The sequence below is a fragment of the Hippichthys cyanospilos genome, chromosome 21 (genome assembly GCF_059441005.1).
Source record: "Hippichthys cyanospilos isolate Australia breed blue-spotted pipefish chromosome 21, RoL_Hcya_1.0, whole genome shotgun sequence".
Taxonomy (NCBI): domain Eukaryota; kingdom Metazoa; phylum Chordata; class Actinopteri; order Syngnathiformes; family Syngnathidae; genus Hippichthys; species Hippichthys cyanospilos.
The window spans coordinates 153,737-171,262 of NC_142389.1; the positions used below are offsets into that span (position 1 = coordinate 153,737).

The 17,526-nt window shown below is 62.1% G+C and overlaps 3 protein-coding genes across 9 annotated transcripts; 2 read left to right on the top strand and 1 right to left on the bottom strand.

Moving 5' to 3' along the window:
• The first annotated feature begins 64 nt into the window (after positions 1-64).
• Positions 65-2,604, top strand: LOC148405910 (vesicle-associated membrane protein 2-like). Of its 3 annotated transcripts, XM_088405717.1 has the most exons (5): positions 299-1,022; positions 1,167-1,281; positions 1,364-1,522; positions 2,066-2,117; positions 2,417-2,604. In XM_088405717.1, coding segments are annotated over exons 1-5 (345 nt in total). In that variant the 5' UTR covers positions 299-1,020; the 3' UTR covers positions 2,434-2,604. The 3 variants fall into 3 exon arrangements, with proteins under 3 accessions (XP_088261842.1, XP_088261841.1, XP_088261843.1); XM_088405716.1 differs by lacking the exon at positions 299-1,022 and adding an exon at positions 65-187 and having other exon boundaries at positions 2,066-2,604; XM_088405715.1 differs by having other exon boundaries at positions 264-1,022; positions 2,066-2,604.
• A 320-nt stretch (positions 2,605-2,924) lies between these two features.
• On the bottom strand, positions 2,925-11,071 carry LOC148405911 (uncharacterized). Of its 2 annotated transcripts, XR_015864071.1 has the most exons (7): positions 10,926-11,071; positions 8,161-9,233; positions 6,329-7,085; positions 5,542-5,792; positions 4,391-4,570; positions 4,001-4,280; positions 2,925-3,897 (listed from the first exon to the last, which is right to left on the bottom strand). XR_015864071.1 is itself a non-coding variant. In XM_088405689.1 (6 exons), the coding sequence occupies exons 2-6, from the start codon at positions 8,815-8,817 to the stop codon at positions 4,071-4,073; spliced, it is 2,055 nt and encodes a 684-aa protein (XP_088261815.1). In that variant the 5' UTR covers positions 8,818-9,233; positions 10,926-11,071; the 3' UTR covers positions 2,925-4,070. The 2 variants fall into 2 exon arrangements, 1 of the variants encoding a protein (XP_088261815.1); XM_088405689.1 differs by having other exon boundaries at positions 2,925-4,280.
• Positions 9,265-14,995, top strand: LOC148405912 (voltage-dependent calcium channel gamma-6 subunit-like). 4 transcript variants are annotated; one of them, XM_088405697.1, is made up of 8 exons: positions 9,265-11,861; positions 12,748-12,891; positions 12,952-13,204; positions 13,280-13,390; positions 13,454-13,562; positions 13,628-13,702; positions 13,777-13,914; positions 13,981-14,995. In XM_088405697.1, the coding sequence occupies exons 1-8, from the start codon at positions 11,583-11,585 to the stop codon at positions 14,234-14,236; spliced, it is 1,365 nt and encodes a 454-aa protein (XP_088261823.1). In that variant the 5' UTR covers positions 9,265-11,582; the 3' UTR covers positions 14,237-14,995. The 4 variants fall into 4 exon arrangements, with proteins under 4 accessions (XP_088261823.1, XP_088261822.1, XP_088261826.1 ...); XM_088405696.1 differs by having other exon boundaries at positions 12,748-13,204; XM_088405700.1 differs by lacking the exon at positions 9,265-11,861 and having other exon boundaries at positions 12,586-12,891.
• Positions 14,996-17,526: the final 2,531 nt, after the last annotated feature.

Here is a 17,526-nt window from a genome sequence, read left to right on the forward strand (position 1 = left end):
TCCCCAGAGGAAGCTGCGCCGGCCTCTAGGTGGCGCAAGAGCAACCCTAACCCTTTCCGCGTGCAATCGCCGGCTATTTTTAGACGCGCGGCTGCCGGATTGCACGAGAAGACAAAGGAGGGCCACGGCACGTCCCGTCTCGCCGTCGTCCGAGCGCGCGCCGGGTCGGCCGAGCTCCCGCCGCAAGGTTCCCGACCGTCGACCGCCGAACCATTGCGCCCGGGACGGCCAAAAACATTCGGGGATCCGCGGCTCGACGGCGACGCGGAGCGGCTCGCCAACGCTTCCCGGCGAGGGGGGCGACGGTTGTGACGGGAGATTTCTAGGGGACCTTCTCTGCCGCGTCTCTTCCGGCCCCTCCAACTTACTGGGACCGGACTTTGCAAGTAGCCTCCCGAGATCCGAGTCAAGATTCATAATAGCGCGCGATCAAACTCTTATTCCGTTCGCTCTCCGGAGCAGAATACGTCCCATTATTGAGCAAATAATAAGGTAGGCAATAAAACAAAAACCGATAGGAAAACAGCAACAGAGCAATAACGGCAGTAATAATGAGCAATAATACATGAGTAGACTTCAATTCCGAGGATACTGCAGAGTAGACTGAGCGGAAGGAACTGTGCACATATGAGGGACGGACGATGCATTTTTGCGGCTTTCCAGGGTTGTAAGGTGCCCGTGTCCGTGCGGTCAAACTTGTTCACGATGGGTACAAAAAAAAAAACAAGAAGGGTGCTATCCTTGCTACGTCGGAAGAGAGGCAGCAGGTGGCGGCAGAGAAAACCGGCTCAATGGGACGCCGGGAGCTCAGTGACAAATAGTACTAAAGTCACGTGACACGAGGCTTTGACAACGTTTCATGGATTCGTCGACGTATTTATTTGTTCGCGGGCCACGGCGCGCAATCGCGCATGCGTCCCCTGGCCTCATCCCCGATTCGCGTGTCCATAAAAGCCCCGCCGCCGCCTCCCCGCTCGCGCTCTGTCCCGGACCGGATTATCCGTCGGCCGCGCATCCGAGATGTGAGTACATTCCTTTCGTGCGTTCGGCCGTCGCCGGGGATGAAAACGGAACGCTCGAAGTTGCGGAGCGCGACGTCAAACCGCGCGGCGTTTTGTCTGGCGCGACGTCCGGGGCCACAAACGAGCGCTGGTGGCGCCCCCCAGGTCTACCCAGGACGCAGCGGGAGCCCCGGGAGCCCCCGACTCCGAGGGGGGGCCCCCGGCCCCCAACCTGACCAGCAACAGGCGGCTGCAGCAGACGCAGGCGCAGGTGGACGAGGTCGGGGGCGCTCGCCGAAGGCCGCCGCCGCCGCCGCGTCCTCCGAGAGCCTCGGCCGACGTCCTCTCGTCCGCGTCCGCAGGTGGTGGACATCATGCGCGTGAACGTGGACAAGGTCCTGGAGCGCGACCAGAAGCTGTCCGAGTTGGACGACCGCGCCGACGCCCTGCAGGCCGGAGCCTCGCAGTTTGAGAGCAGCGCCGCCAAGCTCAAGAACAAGTACTGGTGGAAGAACTGCAAGGTGTGCGGCGAGAGGCGGCGAGAGGCGGCGAGAGGCGGCGAGAGGCGGCGAGAGGCGGCGAGAGGCGGCGAGAGGCGGCCTCGGCGCATTTCCGCGCGCCGCGCTCCTCCTTCTTTGGGCCGTCGAAATGTTTTTACCGAGCGGTCCGCCGACGGACTTTTTGGGCCCTGCTTTCACGCGGTCGTTCTTCTGGCGCTTTCGCCACCTCCGCCTCGGCCGTGCGCGACGGCGCTCGGGGGCGGCGAGCGGGGGATTATGGCAGGGATTAAGCGGACAGCTGGGACGCGCCGGCAGCAAATAACGGCAAAACGCCCCCCTCTCGCCGCTTCCCTTGGTAATCTCGCGCGTGCCCCTCCCCCGTCCGTCAGGCGGGGACACGGAGCCGCGCGTGTTTTTTTTTTTCACATCTGGACTGCTGCGCGTCGGCTCGCGAATCGAGAAAGACGCCGGTTTGGCGGCGCCCGGCAACTATCTTGCCGGCTCTCGGGCGTCCTCTTGTCGCGGTCGGACGCCTTTGACGCTTGACCTGTGTCTTCGTTGCAGATGATGATCATCATGGCGGCGGTGGGCGTCATCTCGTTTGCCGCCATCTTCTGTGAGTGTCCCTTCGCCGACTTTGCCACTTTGACGCTAGACCGGTCCGGAAAGCCCAAAAGCGCCCCGGGGACGCCCGAGAGACCGTGTCCCCCGCCTCCCCCGGGGTGGGGCCGAACCGAGCGGCCGGGCAGAGGGAATTGCGCCCCGCGACCCCGCCCCGGATAAGGCGGAAGATAGCGGACGGGCGGAAAATGCGTTTGGGAGCGACCCGTTCCGGCCGAATCCGGACGCGACGCCCCACCGGCTTTTGGCGCGTGACCTCGTCCGATTGTCGCGGCGTGTGCTCTGCGTCCTCAGTCTATTTCTTCTACTGACGGGAGGCCCCGGCCCCTCGGCCGCCGGCGGACGGAAGGAGGGGCGAGCTCCGGGGGACCGAAGACCAACGCTGGTCTTTTCGCCGACGCCAAAAGGCGGCTTTTCCATCAGGCCGCCGAGACGGAGGCGAGAGTGAAATTAAAGTCAATGTGGGCTTGCCCCTTTGTGTGTCGGCGCGTCGCCAATTTCTTCGGGGGAGCCGGGGCGAGAAAGAGGCGGAGCCCAGCGCTAGCCGCGTCAATACCGATCGGGCGAGTGCGTCGGTTGCCAATAACAACCCGGGCGGCGCAAACTCCATCGACTACAATACAAAGGCGTCGGCTCTTCGCGCTGAGATTCGGAGCGTTTTTCATAACGGACGGCAGGAGGCGCCGCATTTCCGTTGCGTTGTCCGTAGCAGCCCCCCCCCATGTGATATCATTTCATCGTAACTAGGCCTACCGTCATACTCGAAAAGGTCCGATTGCGCAAGAACTCATTCATTTGCAAGTTTTTGACATTTGTAACCGTGTCATTTATTCCTTTCGACGTAAAAGCTTCTAAATCTTGCGGCGATGTCAAAGTAAGCTCTGCTAAAATGGACTTTCCCCACACGACCGTGCGGCTCCGGCGGCGTGAACTCGTCACCCCGAATTGGATTTGATTTTTACGGGCAGAAATATCAAGGCGAGGAGCCGGTGAGTCCTTTTTCTGGCGCGTGGCCTTTTGTGAAACCAAACAAGAAGGCGTATTTTCACAGGTCTGCGCTTTGGTCCTCTATTCACCTCACGAGCAAAACAACAACGGCGTTTACGGCCGGTCACTGCTCTCCTCTCCGTGATTACAAACGCGGCCGCCACGGCCGCCGGTTTGAAGAACTCCTGGCTGTCCCAGCTTTGTCATTTCCTCCCAATTTTCTTAGTTTGCTCGTTTGTTCTTCCCCTTGAAGGAAGCCCTCAAGTACATACGATTATGTTCCCTCTATAAGCCAAAGCAATGGATTTTTTTTCTTTCTTGGCCCCTTCTTGATGCCGACGATCCGAACGGAGGAAAGTTCGGGAGTTTAACGGGCCTCGTTTTGTTCGGGGGGGAAAATAAAGGGCAAAAACCAGCAGAATTGCGTCGGTGAACCGGCCCGGCGATTAAAGTTCCCCGAATCGTACTTGGCCAGCATCTCCGTCGCGGTAGAAAAAGTCTCGAGCGCGGTTAAAACCAGTTAACAGATCGACAGGCGATCTTTCACCCCGGCCGTGCGTGGGGCGGCAGCTGGGAATTAGGCCGGGGTCGCGGGGGCACACAAAAATCCCGCCCAAGGGGTCGGGGTCGGGGTTGGCCCTCGCGCGTGCCATGGAAAATCCGGCGCCGGGTTGGGGTTAGGGTTGGCACGAAGCGTCCCGGCGAGCGGGCGGGAAAAAGAGCCCGGAGACCCCGTCCGGCGGAGGCCCGGGTCAGGCCGGGAGAAAGCCGGCCTTTCCGAGCCGAGGGTTCCGCCGGGGCTCGGGCGAGCTAGCTTCCTCCCGGTTAGCTCCGCGAGTCGGGGCGCCGAGTTTGCGGCCGGGATCCCGAACGGGCCTGGCCAACGTGCGCTTTTGCCCCGGCGGATCCGCCCGAAGGGGTGGGTTGAGGGAGGCGTCCGCGAGGCGGGGCGGGGCGGGCGTCAGTGGCAGGCCCGGAAGGGGACGCGGCTCAGGCCCCCGCGGAGCTCCACCGCCTCCCGCTCCCACGCCGCCACGTCGCCCGGCTGGCGGGCGCCGCACGTGGCCTGCCCGTAGATCTCGGACGGGGTCAGCACCCGCGACCACACGTGCACGTCCGCCAGTTGGCCCGCGAAGGAGCGCGTCACGTCGAAGGGGCCGCCCGAGGCGTCCTGCGCAGAGAGAGCCGTGCGTGTCACCCGCGCCACACCTCCCCCCCCTTTGATTTTAGCTAGCGCGGCAGCGTATATCTTGCTACGGGGGGCGCGGCGCGACCGCTCACCTGCTCTTGTCCGAGAAGAAACATCCCTCCGGGTTTGATGGCGCGCCAGGCCGCCAGGTTCTGGCCCCATCCTTTCCTGGCCCCGTCCTGGTACACCTCCCACGCGCCGTCCCGCGTGGCCCACGTCACGCACAGGTGGTGCCACTTCCCGTCGCTCACCGCGACGGGCAGCGTGGCCGCCTGCCGCAAAGAGGGACGTCTCCGTTAACCCTTTGTTCCGCGTCGGCTCGGCAAAAACGTCAGCGCTCTTCTTGACGCGTGCCCATCGGCGTCGCCGTGATTATCGGCCTGAGGCTCGCTTACCGTTCGCTTGTAAGGTCTTGATTGGCGCGCCATATCGCTTCCGGCCGGCGTCGCGTTTGCTTTCGGAAGTTGGCGAAATTTGGCACCCGGTGCCGTACGTGCGTAGCATTAGCCGTCGTGCGGCGAACTCACTCGCTCCGTGACGACAAAAATTGTTTTTTTATCGGCTTTCGTTCCGGCGTTTTAGGGCGCCGCGCCGTCGCTCGCCACATTGCCCGCATCTTCTTATTCGCGTCGTTGGGAGCGCGCCTTGAGGTTTGCTCATTTCTTCGTATTCTTCGCCCGATTCTCGGTATTTGCCGGCGTTCCGTTAGCTCCCGTGCCCAGGCTTGGAAATGCTTCGAAACCAATTGAGTGTTTCCGCTCGGGTCTTTTGCAGGCCGGCGGTATTGAAGGCTAGGATTATCCAGGCCGCTTCGAGTCCAATGTTCCCGCGGGAGGGAGGGAGGGAGGGAGGGAGGGAGGGGCGCGCGTGCGTGTCGTCGTTGTTGTCGGGCAAGCTCGGGGCCGGGGTGGCGCCCTTGACAAACACTTAGGCCAATCAATTAGGCTCCAAAGGACTGATCCGTCCATTCGTTTGTTGGCCGCACGCACCGGACGCCCGGGCGGCGGGAAAGAAAGAAAAAACGTCCGGCGTCGTGCCCACCTTACGTTTGCTGAATAGATCGACCCGCGCCGTTCGGAATTAAGGATTAGCAAATAAACAGTCCCGGATAATCCCAAAATCGCCGGTCCTTCCGTCGAATGAGCAGATAAGGTCGCGCGAATTCAGAAGGAGAAAAGTCAGGGAGAAATTTCTCCCCGGGATTTTGCGCGACGGAGCGTTGGGCCAGCCGGCGGGCGCCCACCTCGTCGAGGACCAGCAGCTCCATGGGGTGTGCGCCCCACTCGACGAGCGCCAGCTCGTTGGCCTGGCCGGGCACGGCGTAGGAGAAGGGCGTCCCCGCCCCGGGGCCGGGGCCCGCCTTCAGGCGCAGGCAGAGCGTGAAGGCGAAGAGCTCGGTCGCCGGGGAGCGCGTCATCCTGCCGTACATGTGATCGGTCCTCGTGGGAAAGTCCAGCAGGAAGGCGCCGGGGCTCTCGGGCTTGTCGGGGCCTCCTGCTGACACCGGGGGTTCGCGTTCAGCTCGCGCGCGTTTCGCCGGGGGGGACGAGCCGTCGCCGACGTGAAAGAATTTGCGCCGAACGGGCCGCGATCCTCCCCGCCGCTTACCTCGCCACTTTGCTCCCGCCCCAGCTACCGGCGGCGGCCGAAATACGGACGGGGGCCCCTCCAGCCTCCAAATTGAGCGTGGCGGCTTTTTTTTTTTTTCTGGTCGCGAGACGGACTAGGCCCGCGCTCGCCGTAACCAAGGCGCCCGGCCGGGCCGTTCGCTTTCAGCCCCTTCTCGAATTAGCTATAAATGACGAGCTGTGAAAGGAGAGACGGCGCTCAAACTCGGCGGGCTCCTGGTGTCACTCGCTCGGCCGCGTCACGTACCGAATTAAACTCGTGTGTCGGCGTGCCGTTGCGCATCCAGAACTTAACTCCGACAAACGGATTGGGTTACGGCGCTATTTCCGGTCAGAAGACGACCCGTCCTCCGGTGGGGGCGCGCGTGAGCGAGTGCGCGCGTGTGATGCCGACATGCTAACCGTGCTCAGCGTGGCCCTGGCGCAACCGGCTCAGGACGGATTCCAGTTTGCCGTGCCCGGCGTTGCGCGAACCCGCGTCTTTGCCGGCGAAAGGAAGTCGGCGAGGGAGGTCATCGCGGCGAAGATCGTGGCGGACGTCGTCGTGAACGGCGTCGTCGCGATCGCCGTCGCGACGGTCGGCGTAATGGCGACTTCCGGCGTGCCACTCGTGATCGTAGTGAGGAGCGTGATGGCGCGCGTGGAGGTCATAGTGATGATCGGTGGGGTGGTCGTCGCGAGGGCGGTCGTCGCGGCGGCGGTCGTCGCGGCGGTGGTCGTCGTGGTGGTGGTCGTCGTGGTGGCGGTGGTCGTCGTGGTGGTGGTCGTCGTGGTGGCGGTGGTCGTCGTGGTGGTGGTCGTCGTGGTAGTTGCGGTGGTCGTCGCGGTGTCGGCCGTCACGGTGGCGGTCGTCGTAGCGGCGGTCGTCGTGGTGGTCGTCGTGGTGTCGGTCGTCACGGTGGCGGTCGTCGTAGTGGCGGTCGTCGTGGTGGCGGTCATCGTGGTGGCGGTCATCGTGGTGGCGGTCCTCGTGGTGGCGGTCCTCGTGGTGGCGGTCCTCGTCGTGCCGGTCGTGGTCGTGGTCGTCGCGGTCGCGGTCGTCGTGGTGGTCGTCATGGCGTTCCCTGTAGTAGCTGCGCAGCTGCTCCTCCAGGGCGTTGATCTTGCGCTGGAGGAGTTCTTTCAGGGAGCTGGAGTAGGAACTGGAGGAATTCCTCGCCTGCGCATACAAACATTCCGAGATGAAGAAGTCGACTCGGAGTTTGAGAAGGATTTGGGAAGAAGACTTCCGTCGCGTAGTTAAGTTCTCTGCCGCGCATTTCTGAGCTTTTGGATTTGGACCGACGCTCCTACATGACACGCAGTTAGAATATCGGCGTACGGACGCGGCACTTCATCTGTCGGCGGGTCCAGTTTTGAAACCGGTTGCGGACAAAATTGAAATAAAAAAGAAAGCTTCGGTTGGAACGCTACTCTCCTTCCCCGCCGGGACGGAGGTTCGCATCCGCTTTCCTACGTCCCCGACCGAGCCGGGCCGATCGAAATCTTGAGATTGTCCAAAAAGGTGCCAACGCCGGCCGGTCTAGCGGTGACCGCTCGAGGCCGCCCGGTGCCCGGAGTCGACGGCGATAGGCTCCGCTTCCCCCTGACGGTGGTGAAAAGAGCGGGTAGAGGAAAGGGAGGCCCCTCCCCGGCTCACCCTCCTTTTCCTCACCTGAAAATCCGGCTTTGCCCCTTGCCAGCGCGCGCCGCGATTAATAGCCTCGTCGGGCGGGATTAAGCTAATTGGCCGGGACGCAGGCTCGCGGCCCTCGGGGAGGACGGCGGCGCGTTAGAAGAGGGAGGTAGTCGGGAGCCAATCCCGGCTCGGCTTCCAGTTTGCCCCTCGCCCTCGGGCGCCCTCGGATAATCGGGCCCGCCCGAGCCCACTTCCTCAAGGGGAGCTCGAGAAGAGGTCGGGCGGCCGATCTGGCCGAACGGCGCCGACGCGTCGTAATTGTCCCGAGAGCCTTTCCGGTCGGCCTTTTCCCACTTTGAGCCGGAAGTCGACACGTCAGTGCGGCTCGATGGCAAGGAGCCCGGAGACCTCGGCTGCTTTGGGTGACGGCCGAACTTTGCGGTCCGCTCCTCCGTAAAGGGCGGGCGAGCCTCACGATCGTTTGCACGCTACCCAATTTGGCCCTGAGAAACGGGGCCGCGTCTCACCCGCCTGCGACCCAAATTTTGAGAAGGGAAGGCCACTTTTTCAGGTCTTGCGGCGTTTGTAAGGCGAGCCGCGTCTCGCCGTCACTTACCTGCAAGTTCTCCAGACGTTCCTTCAGCGTCTGCAGGGTCTTGCCCGTCTGCTCCGGCGAGAACGAGCCGTGCTTGCCGTGCGACTCCCAGCGATGGGAGTCCGAGCGGCGGACGCCATGGGAGGAGTGGCGATCGCCGCCCAGATAGGACGCGTGGTGCGACGGGTGGCCGTCCCGGTGATTTCCGCGGTGGTCGTCGTGGTGGTTGCCGTGGTGGTTGTCGTGATGGCCGTTGCTATGGTGACCGCCAAAGCCCTCGCATACAGCGAGCTTGGCGGTGAGCTCTCTGATGGTCTCCCGCTGGTCCAGGATGGTCTCCTTCTGCCTGACCAGACTCTCGCGGAGGTGCAAGATGGTGGCTTTGGCCTCGTCCGAGATCAGGACCCTGCCCCCGTGGCCGTTGGCGCCGGGCCGGCGGTGCGCGCTCGGCGGAGAGTAGCAGCCGGGGTCCGCTTCCGGCGGGATGGGGACGCAGACGAATCTGGGGCCGCCGCCGTAGTCGTGCTCCGTGCCGAGCGAGCTCGCCCAAGCTTCAGAGCGGGACAGGAAGTAGCAGGCTACTATCCACCGCAAGGCGAGGAAGGCGGCGGAGCTGGCGCCGCCCGGCGGCCTCGCCCGCCAAGCGTCCGGACCCGGACGCCCGACGACTCTCGCCATGTTTGACGCCGACCCGGATGATTCCTCCGCGCTCCGGCTCAAGGTCCCGCCGGCGAGGTTTTATCTTTGCGGGAAACAACACCATGGACCGTCCGCGCTACATTCGAAGACGTCGGGGCCGAGCGTGACGAGGGGACACTTGCCGACCGGACCGCCTCTCGCAAAACGCCGACATCCGTTCCGGGGAGGTCCAACCGGAAACCTCCGGCGTTCCGCTAACCGGTCGGGTGTGGCGCGGCGCTCAGCACGGGTCTTGAGGCATCCTTCCGCCGCGCCCGGAACAAACCTTTGGCCCCCGTCCAGCCAGGTGATGGGACTTGGCCCGGAGGACGTCCTGTGTTGGGCAGCCGAGGCTTAATCCGTTTAAGTTTGGCCTCCGACCATCGAATCGCAGCGCCGGGACTCTGCACGATCGCCTGCGCGCACACCACAGGATAGCATATTTAGGCGCGCTTCAGGAACCGCCGCGCCGCCGACATCGACGTTTGCCCTTCGGTGATCGGAAAACTCGAGCGGGATTTCGAAAGGCGGCGGCGGTGAACTCTCGCAACCCCAGAGCAATCACGTGGTTTGACGCGGCCCTTGTCTCTGGCAGTGAGAGGGGAGCGGCCTCGTGAGCCAAGCGCGCCCCTTAGCTATCCTCCACATGCTGCCGCGTCTGCGTCCAGCTCTTCCTCAGTCTTTTCATCGTGCGCGCACTGCGTTACGGTGCGGTATCATGTCTCGAAACCCGAGAAAGCAACGACTCGACCGAGGCGAGGCTGCAAAGATGTCGGCCGGGACCCTCGCGAGTCAGATAGTACCCCTGTAGAGACCCCCTACAAAACGGGGCCCACCGCCCGTCGCGTACAGAAGGCGTCGCCGTTGGCGAGGGGCGGGGCGGACGAGGCCGACGGCTAGCGCGGCAAACGGCCCCGACCCCCGAGGGCCTTTTTACGAGGCGCCCGGGCCGCTGAGCTGACGGCCGGCCCCGCCGTCTCACGCGTCGGCTCGGACTTAGCGGACGTGATGCCGAGCGTGCCGCAACTTGGCAATTGGCTCCGGTCTCGATCCGGCGTCCCGCTTGGCCTCGGACGGATTCCCGCCCTTCGTCGACGGATTCCCACCCTTCGTCGAACCATCGTAGCGGATCGCCGTCTGTCGCCGAGCCATCCCGCCGCCCACAGATCTGTCCATCGACCCAACTAAACACCCCGGGTACTAACCATCCGTTCGTTGATCGCCGACCCTCCCTAGAAGCTTCCTGTAATCCATCCGCACGTCCGGCTAAAGCGTTTTCTATCCATCCGTTCTGTCAACTCATCAATTTTCTATCGGTACGTCTATTAGATGGTTCATCTTTCACCCATGTGAGAAACTCTCCGTCACTTCATCTTTTGTCCGGGAACCCGGCAGGGTTCCGTCCACCCGAGCCTCCCTATCACGCGCGTCAAATCCTTAACCCTAACCCTAACGCTACTCCGAAGCTTCCGTCCTAGCTTCCGTACATTCCCGCGACCGTCATTCCGTCCGTCGTCCTCTCCGCGCAAACAGCCGTTTGCTCCCCCGTGCGTTCCGTCGAATCGATCGATAACTCGAGCGGTATTCCTGCCCACCCCCAAGCATCCGTCCGAGCGTTCTTTTCTCAATTCCGATCCCGAGCCGTCCGTGGAACTGCGCATCCTTTGCGAAACGTCAGGGATGCCAGTCTTTCGACCGCCCGCTCGGATTTTGGGGCGGCGCGCGCAAAAATAGGTTTGTGTGCGACGGCGGCCCGCCGATGACGAGTGCGAAAGTGAGGCTCGATGATAAGGTGTTCCTTCTCGGTGCGGTTCGGACCGTTCCCTTCACCGGGGTAAATGTTTCTGTTTCCGGCCCTTTTTCTCTGAAAATATTCTTTGGGTTTTGGGGGGGGGTTGTTCGAACGACACGGACATTTCCGCCCATTTCCGCCCATTTCCGGCCATTTCCGCCCATTTCCGCCCTCGGTTAAACAAGATATACAGGGTTTATCTGCAGGGTCGGGCGAGCGGTCAGCTATAACGCCGGCGTTTCGGAGAGCGCGGGTCTCCCGAAGCTCGTCGAAAAGCCCCAAACGGAAGAAGCGATATGAGAAAAAGCGGACTCACGTGGCGTCGCCGGCGGAAGAGCCCGGCCGGCGGGAGCGCAACTCCCGTCCCCTTTTCCGCTAGCCTTCCGTCAAAAGTGCGCCCGCTTGCAACTTGCCGCTCGCTTGCGGCTCGCCGCTCAATCCGTCCTGGCCGCGCCGCGCTGATCCGCTTGAGGAGGATTGCTGACTTGAGCTGGATAAATTTATCCCTCGCTCTCCTCCGCGCTCGCTCGCCCTCAAGCGCGCCGCGCCGGAAGCGTTTGCGAACGGCCCGTCGAGGCGCCGACGCGCCGCGCTTTTCACGGCTCCGACGTGCAAACGCGCCATCGCCCTTTCAAACTCCCGTTCGAAGGCCCGGTCCCATCCCGAGATGGGCGCCGGCGGCCCGAGCCGAGCTCGGCCTCTTCCTTAGAAAGGCCGAGCTTTTATCCGGCGCCCGAAACTAGCCGACGCGGCGGGAGTCGCCGGCGTCGGTACGGTCGGCCGTCCCGCCGGCCCCCTCCGCCGTCGGTGACAAAATCTCACCGAAGTGAGGCGAGAGCGCTTCGGCGGGCGACGACGGCCAAACGATGCGAACTCGCCTCTCTCGCGCCGCGTCCGTTTGCACGGGAGCCTCCGGACATAACAAAAACCTGCCCGTACGGCGGGCGAAACCGTCGGCCGCACGTGCGGTCACATGTGTCTCGAGCGCGTTTGGGCGATTGGAAACGAGGCCGCGTGCGTCGGGGAGTGTGCGCGCGCGCATTGCTGGCGGCATTCACCGCCGTCAGCTCGGGTCCCACGAGGCGGGCTTCTTTCCTCTGGCCTATATTTGGAGGAAGCCGACGCGCCGGCCGGCCAGCCGGCCAGCCAGCCAGCCAGCGAGCGCCGGGATATTTTGAGGCTCCCGACATGTCACGGGGTGTTTGTCGGCGGCGCCGGCTGCGGGCGCCCTAATCGCTGGTTTCCGCCTCAGGTAAGTGCGCGCGCGCCCCGGCCCAAGGGCGCCGGAAGGATCGCGGGCGTCGGGGCCGTCGGTCGGTCGGAAGCCGCCGCGGGCTCCTTCGGCGGTTTGCGTTTGACGGCGCGGCGTTCGAAATAGCGAGCGTAAGGAAGGCGGGGCTCGTCCGACCCCCGCTGCGCAAAATCACCTTTTGAGCCTAACCTTGACCGGCGACGGGCGAAGTTGGAGTCTGTAGGGCGAAGCCTTTCCCGCCGCCGTCGCGGAGACATCTCCGCCTGACGAACCGCTTGACCGAAAATCTCGCTTCGAAATGTCTGCGAATCAATCGGGTAGATCCGCCCGCCGCCTTCGGGAGTGTCGCCCGTACTTTCTGGCGCGGGTCGCGGCGCGGCGGCCCCGCTGCTAAGCGGCCTTCCCGCCTTTAGGTCAATGGAGCGAGCAAAAAGCTGACAAGCTTGAAAGCCTGAACCCCAAAAGCTCTGTTACGCTCACGCGCCGCGCCATCCGCGACATCCGCGCGTGTTTTTCTCCTTGTTCCTTCAGCCGCAATAGTCGGAGGGAGCGGGCGGGCTCCCAAAATAGCCAGGCCGCTTTCGATTTCAGCGCTTTGAGACGTTGCGCTCGCATAGCTGGCTCAAATTAGCCGACCCCGGGGGGGGGGGGGTCACCCATTAGAAAGGCCGATTTCGAGATGGAAAGCATGCCGAGCGAGCCTTGACTTGGAGAGCGGCGTTTGAAGCCGTAACGTGGGCGGGCGGCTTGCGGCGGCGATAGCTCAATCCCGATTTGAAATCCCGGCCCGGGTTTCAAAGCGGAAGCGACGTTCCGGGGACTCGGCATTTGCTTGCCGTTCGCTTGTTACACACAAGGATTGTTTTTTTTTGCTCTGATTCCGCAGGAAGCGTCCCCCGCCTGCCGAGCCGGTCCTCCTCGAGGGGCGGGACTTGTAGTTTTGATTTTTACCAGAGCTCGCCAATTCCTACCATTTGCTCAGCATGCTTTGACGGACACACGGACGGCTTTGAGAAAGCGCCTTTTCACGGTCAGTCGCAGCTGTTCTTTCGCGTGTTGTTTTGAAACCGTTTTGACCCCTCCCCGTCAGCAAAAGTCAACTTTCCTCGCTTCGCCCGATGATGTGGTCCACCTTCCTGGTGACGGACGAGGAGGGCCGCGCGGTGGGCCCGGCGGCCGGCCCCACGGTGGGAGGCGCGGGGCAGGGCGGCGGCGGGGCCGGAGCCGGGGGGGGCCTGGGCACGGGCGGCCTGGCGGGCCTCATGAGCGGACGCGCCACCTTCGGTGGCAACAAGCGCCGCCGCGCCGGACGGCGCGCCATGACGGAGGCGCAGGAAGGCAAGGTACGTGGCGCGAGGCGGGGGGGGGGGGGGGGGGCGCTAACCGCCAGGCGCCCATCGACTGCGGCCCGCCCCCAGATCAAGCTGGCCGCCTTCGTGGCCGCGGTGGGCGTCATCCTGACCGTGCTGGGCGTGGGCACGGAGTTTTGGGCGGAGCTGGCGCCGCCCAAGACTTTCTACGGCAACCAGGTGAGAGGGCGGGCGGGTCGGGTCGGGGCGGGGCGGCCGTGAGCCCGAATCGCTGTGCGGCAGACGTGCCCGGCAGTGCACTTGGGCCTGTGGAAGGCTTGCACCAAGACGCTGCGGGTGAGCGACATCCACCCCGACAGGGAGAGCTGCGGTCCCGCCGAGCTGCCCGGAGGTAGGTACGCCCGCCTACTTTTCCAGCGCTCGGGCCGCCGTCCCACCGTCGGCCTTCCCTTTCAGAGTCCAACTGCACCTACTTCAAGTTCTTCACCACGGGCGAGAACGCCGTCATGTTCGGCAAGCGAACGCACAAAAGTCAGTGGTGTAAAATCCCCGGGCCGAGACGCGGCGGTCGGGGGCGCGGAGGATCACGCGTGTGCCCGCGGCAGGCCTGGGCATGGCGTCGGCCATGTTGTCGCTGCTGAGCCTGACGCTGATGGCCACGGGCGCAATCTGCATCGGCGCGGCGCTCAGCAAGGAAACGCTCTTCTTCCTCAAGCCCGCCTCGGTCTGCTTCGTCCTGTCCGGTAAGCGCGGCGGCCGAGCGAGGGCTAGCGGGGGGCCCGGCTGCATCTTTCCGGCCCTTCCCCCAGGTGCGCTGGTGCTGCTGTCCCTGCTGATCTTCCAGCAGTCGCTGCTCTCCCTGCTGGCCAGCGACCGCTCGGTGCCGCTGCTCCACAACTTCTCCTGGTCGGCGTCGTGCGTGGGCTGCGCCGGCGCCGTCTCGATTGCGGGCGGGCTCCTCTTCCTGCTGCTGGCGCTGCCCCGCGCGCCCTGGCCAAGGTGCCGCGGCGCCGCCCGCTAGCGGGGCCGGGGTACGCCGCCCGGCTCCTCGTCGGCTACGGCTAGACCGGCGGGCCTTCCGCGAGCCGGGACCGGTCACGCTACGACGCACGCGTCGCCCGCCGGTACGAAGGATATTCTTGAAGGATATTCTTAAAGTCTGCGTAGCGCCGCGCCCCGTCGGTCGCCGTCCGGGCAAAAGACCTTCTGCTGTCGGCACACCCGTAACGTTTGGTCCCGTTTTCTTTTGTTTCCCCCGTATGGTCTCGCCCGCCGTACCCGCGGCATGTTTGCTCCCGCGTAGTTTCGCATCGCTTTGTAACATTTAGTTGCGGCGCTGCTTGGAGCGAAGTTGCGCCGCGAGCGAGCAGGCGTTCGGGTCGCGAGTCCTCTTCCTTCGCTCGCCTGTCTTCGGGGTCGTGGAAAGTTTGTTTTTTTTAACAGTGGCGGAACGGAAGGCCATAAGTGCCAGTAGAGCACATTCCTAGTAAGACGCCGAGCGCCTGCGCACTGACGCGCGGATCCCGGTCGGGTCCGGCGGCGCAGTACCTGAGGGCCTTTCCACCATTTTTGTCCAACTCCTCACTTCACTTGGGCAAGGTTACCTCGGTGGTCACTTGCCACCAGGTGAACATTTGGAGCCATAATCCCGGCCTTCTCCCAAGTCTTAAAAGCGCGCGGAGCGTCTTGAACATCTCTGAAAGGCGGAGCGGCTAGCCTGAGAAGCTAGCTAGCGCGCGGCGCGTTTGCTAACTCCGGTTCCACCGCCTCGGGTTCACTTGTGTAGCCTTCCTTAAAGTCTTACATAAAGGAGCTTTTTCTGTACGTTGAACGCCTGTGGTGTCTTCCCTTGCCGAGGCGTTTGCCAAAGCGGCGCAAAGGAGAAAGCGTCTTGGCGACCGAGAGCCGTTGCCTCCTAAACCTAGGGTTAGGGTTACTGTGCTAGGGTTAGGGGTCCATATTAGGGTTAGGGTTAGGGTTAGGGTTAGGGTTAGGGCTGGGGTTAGGGTTAGGGTTAGGGCCGGGGCGGCGCATATCGGTCCGCCGCGTTTAACGGTGGAAGCGGTCAAATAAAATTATTTAGGGGAAAATAGGAAAAAAACAGCGAGCCTCGGCGTGCGTGGAAGCCGCTTTTTTTTTTAACCCGCAACGGCTGAAGAAGAGCGAAACGGAACTCGGACCGAGACCATTTTCAGCGCGGGCGTCCGCGGCGATTTCTGATGGGAAATGAAACGGGAAGACTTGGAGCGGGTCCCCAAAGTCTTTGCGAGGAAAGGGAGGAGAACGGACGCTGTCCCGAACGGGCTCCCGAACGGACTCCCGACGGACTCCCGAACGGACTCCCGAACGGACTCGGGCTTGAGCCGCTCCGTTTTTCTCATTTCGCGTCCAACACATTCAATTGTCGGTTTGGCATCCGGCGAGTCTCAAAGAACGCTTCGCGGCTAAAATGACGGCGACTTGAGTTTCGGACGTAGAAGGAGAAGTTTGCGGGCCCGCCTTGATCGGCCGCCCGCCTTTATCGTCCGCCTGGTCGTTAGCTTGATCGGCTTCACCTGTCTGGGGACGCTTCGCCCGTCCGGTTTTGCTTAACTTCCTTTTTTGAGCCACCTATTTTTGGGTTGCTCTTTTGGCTCCCCAAAGTGTAGTTATTGGCTAAAACTAACCCGCCATAGTTAGGCGAAAAATTAGTTGGCGAAAAAGAAATGAGCATGGAAAGTAAGGCTTTTATTTTATTTCTAGAAGAAACGACCATGTATAGTAAGGCTTTTTTTCACGAAAATTTACAACGTATTTTTTTTTCTCGCAATAATGACACTTTATAGTCAGCCTATATTTTGCAAATTACCATGTTTGGTTAACTTTTTCTTGTTTTCAAAAAATGTCATTTTTTTGCCAAAACTAACCTTTTAGTTAGTCGAAAAAGTTGTTGGTGATAAAAAAAAAAGAGACCATGTATATTACAGTTTTTATTTTTTTTTTAGTAAGGCTTTTTTTTCATGAATATTGACCATGTATCGTATGGCTTTTTTTCCGAGGCAAAAACAACACCGTACAGTAAGGTTTTTTTTTTTAAATTTCAACATCTACCATGATTTTTTCTGCAAATCGCCATGTTAGGTTAACTTTTTCCTTAAAACGATTTTCGCTCTAATTAACCATTTAATGACAAAAGAAAAAATTGACCGTGTGTAGTAAGTTTTTTTTTTTTGCACAAAAACAAACGGCCACGGATGGCGCGGCATTTTTTGGTTGGAAACGGAAGGTATGGAAAGAAGAGTGGGACACACCAAAGTGGAAGCAACTGACTTTATTTTCATTTTCCGATGGTAAAAACCTATGTACACAAATATTTGTAAGAAATGTTCAAAGTGGCAAACACGTTCGTTCCAATGTCAGAAAGCGGGGAAGCCGAAGCGCGGCTCTCGACCAGGCGACTTTATTTTCGTGGAAACGTAGAAAGCTCGCTCTTTGCCAAAGGTTGCTCAGGTTTGTCCCGCGTCGCCCGGCGGCGACCGGACTCCGCTTTACGGGAAGATTTCGCAAAAGCCAGGCTGCCACGTCCGGGGCGGCCGCCAGGGGGCGGCGCCGCACGCGCCCGAAGCGAGGGAGGGGAGAAAGTGGACCCGCGGTTGCTGCCTTCCGGCCCGCTTCCGGCCCGGCGCGAGCAGCGGACCGGACGCCTTGCTATTTGCGCTCGGTAGCGGCCGCCGCTCGCAGCCGACAAAATGTCCGCCCCGCCACCCACGCGGAGGCGAGGCCAGCCGAACTAATCCGCCACGGACGGCGGCCGGGCTGGCTGGCTGGCTGGGTGGCTCGCTGGCTCTCCGACGGCCTGGCTTCGCTCGCTCACTGATCCGCCATGATAGCCCGCGTCCTCCGCCCCGGCGCCCGCCCCCCGCGCCGCGCGCGATTGGCCGCGACGCCCACTGGGCGGGGTCGCCCGCCCGCGCGAGGCTCGTCCGCTTCATCCCTAGAGCGGGCCCCGTTCCGATTCCCCCGCGGAGCGGAGAGCCGTGGAACGGCCGCCTCGCTTCTTTTCAAACCATCGCGGCGGCGGATTGGTCGCCGGGCCCTCTCGCCCCGATTTCGAACGCCTCGCGACTGGAGCCGAGTTCCGCGTTTTCGCCCCGCCCCCCCGAGCAGCGAACGTATTCCCGGGCTCATCGCAAACGGTCGCCGCTTTTGCCTCGACTCGGTTCCAACAAATGTACCTTTGTATACTTTTTTTCGAAGTCAAAACTACAACATGTATTTGTATTTTCAATTGGTCAGCGGGGTCGATGGCTGCGGAAATGGCGTGGTCCATCTAACGCAGCTATCGTAAAACGTCATCTTCAGACTGTTTTTAGCGG

Coding starts and splice junctions, on each gene's coding strand:
- LOC148405911 (XM_088405689.1), bottom strand. CDS start 8,817: ATGGCGAGAGTCGTCGGGCGTCCGGGTCCGGACGCTTGGCGGGCGAGG. Junction 7,086..8,160: donor AACGTCTGGAGAACTTGCAG/GTAAGTGACGGC, acceptor TTGTATGCGCAG/GCGAGGAATTCCTCCAGTTC. Junction 4,571..5,541: donor AGCTGCTGGTCCTCGACGAG/GTGGGCGCCCGC, acceptor TCTTTGCGGCAG/GCGGCCACGCTGCCCGTCGC.
- LOC148405912 (XM_088405696.1), top strand. CDS start 11,583: ATGTGTCTCGAGCGCGTTTGGGCGATTGGAAACGAGGCCGCGTGCGTC. Junction 13,205..13,279: donor CGGAGGCGCAGGAAGGCAAG/GTACGTGGCGCG, acceptor GCCCGCCCCCAG/ATCAAGCTGGCCGCCTTCGT. Junction 13,563..13,627: donor TCCCGCCGAGCTGCCCGGAG/GTAGGTACGCCC, acceptor CTTCCCTTTCAG/AGTCCAACTGCACCTACTTC.
- LOC148405910 (XM_088405715.1), top strand. Junction 1,282..1,363: donor CGCAGGCGCAGGTGGACGAG/GTCGGGGGCGCT, acceptor CCGCGTCCGCAG/GTGGTGGACATCATGCGCGT. Junction 1,523..2,065: donor ACTGGTGGAAGAACTGCAAG/GTGTGCGGCGAG, acceptor TCTTCGTTGCAG/ATGATGATCATCATGGCGGC.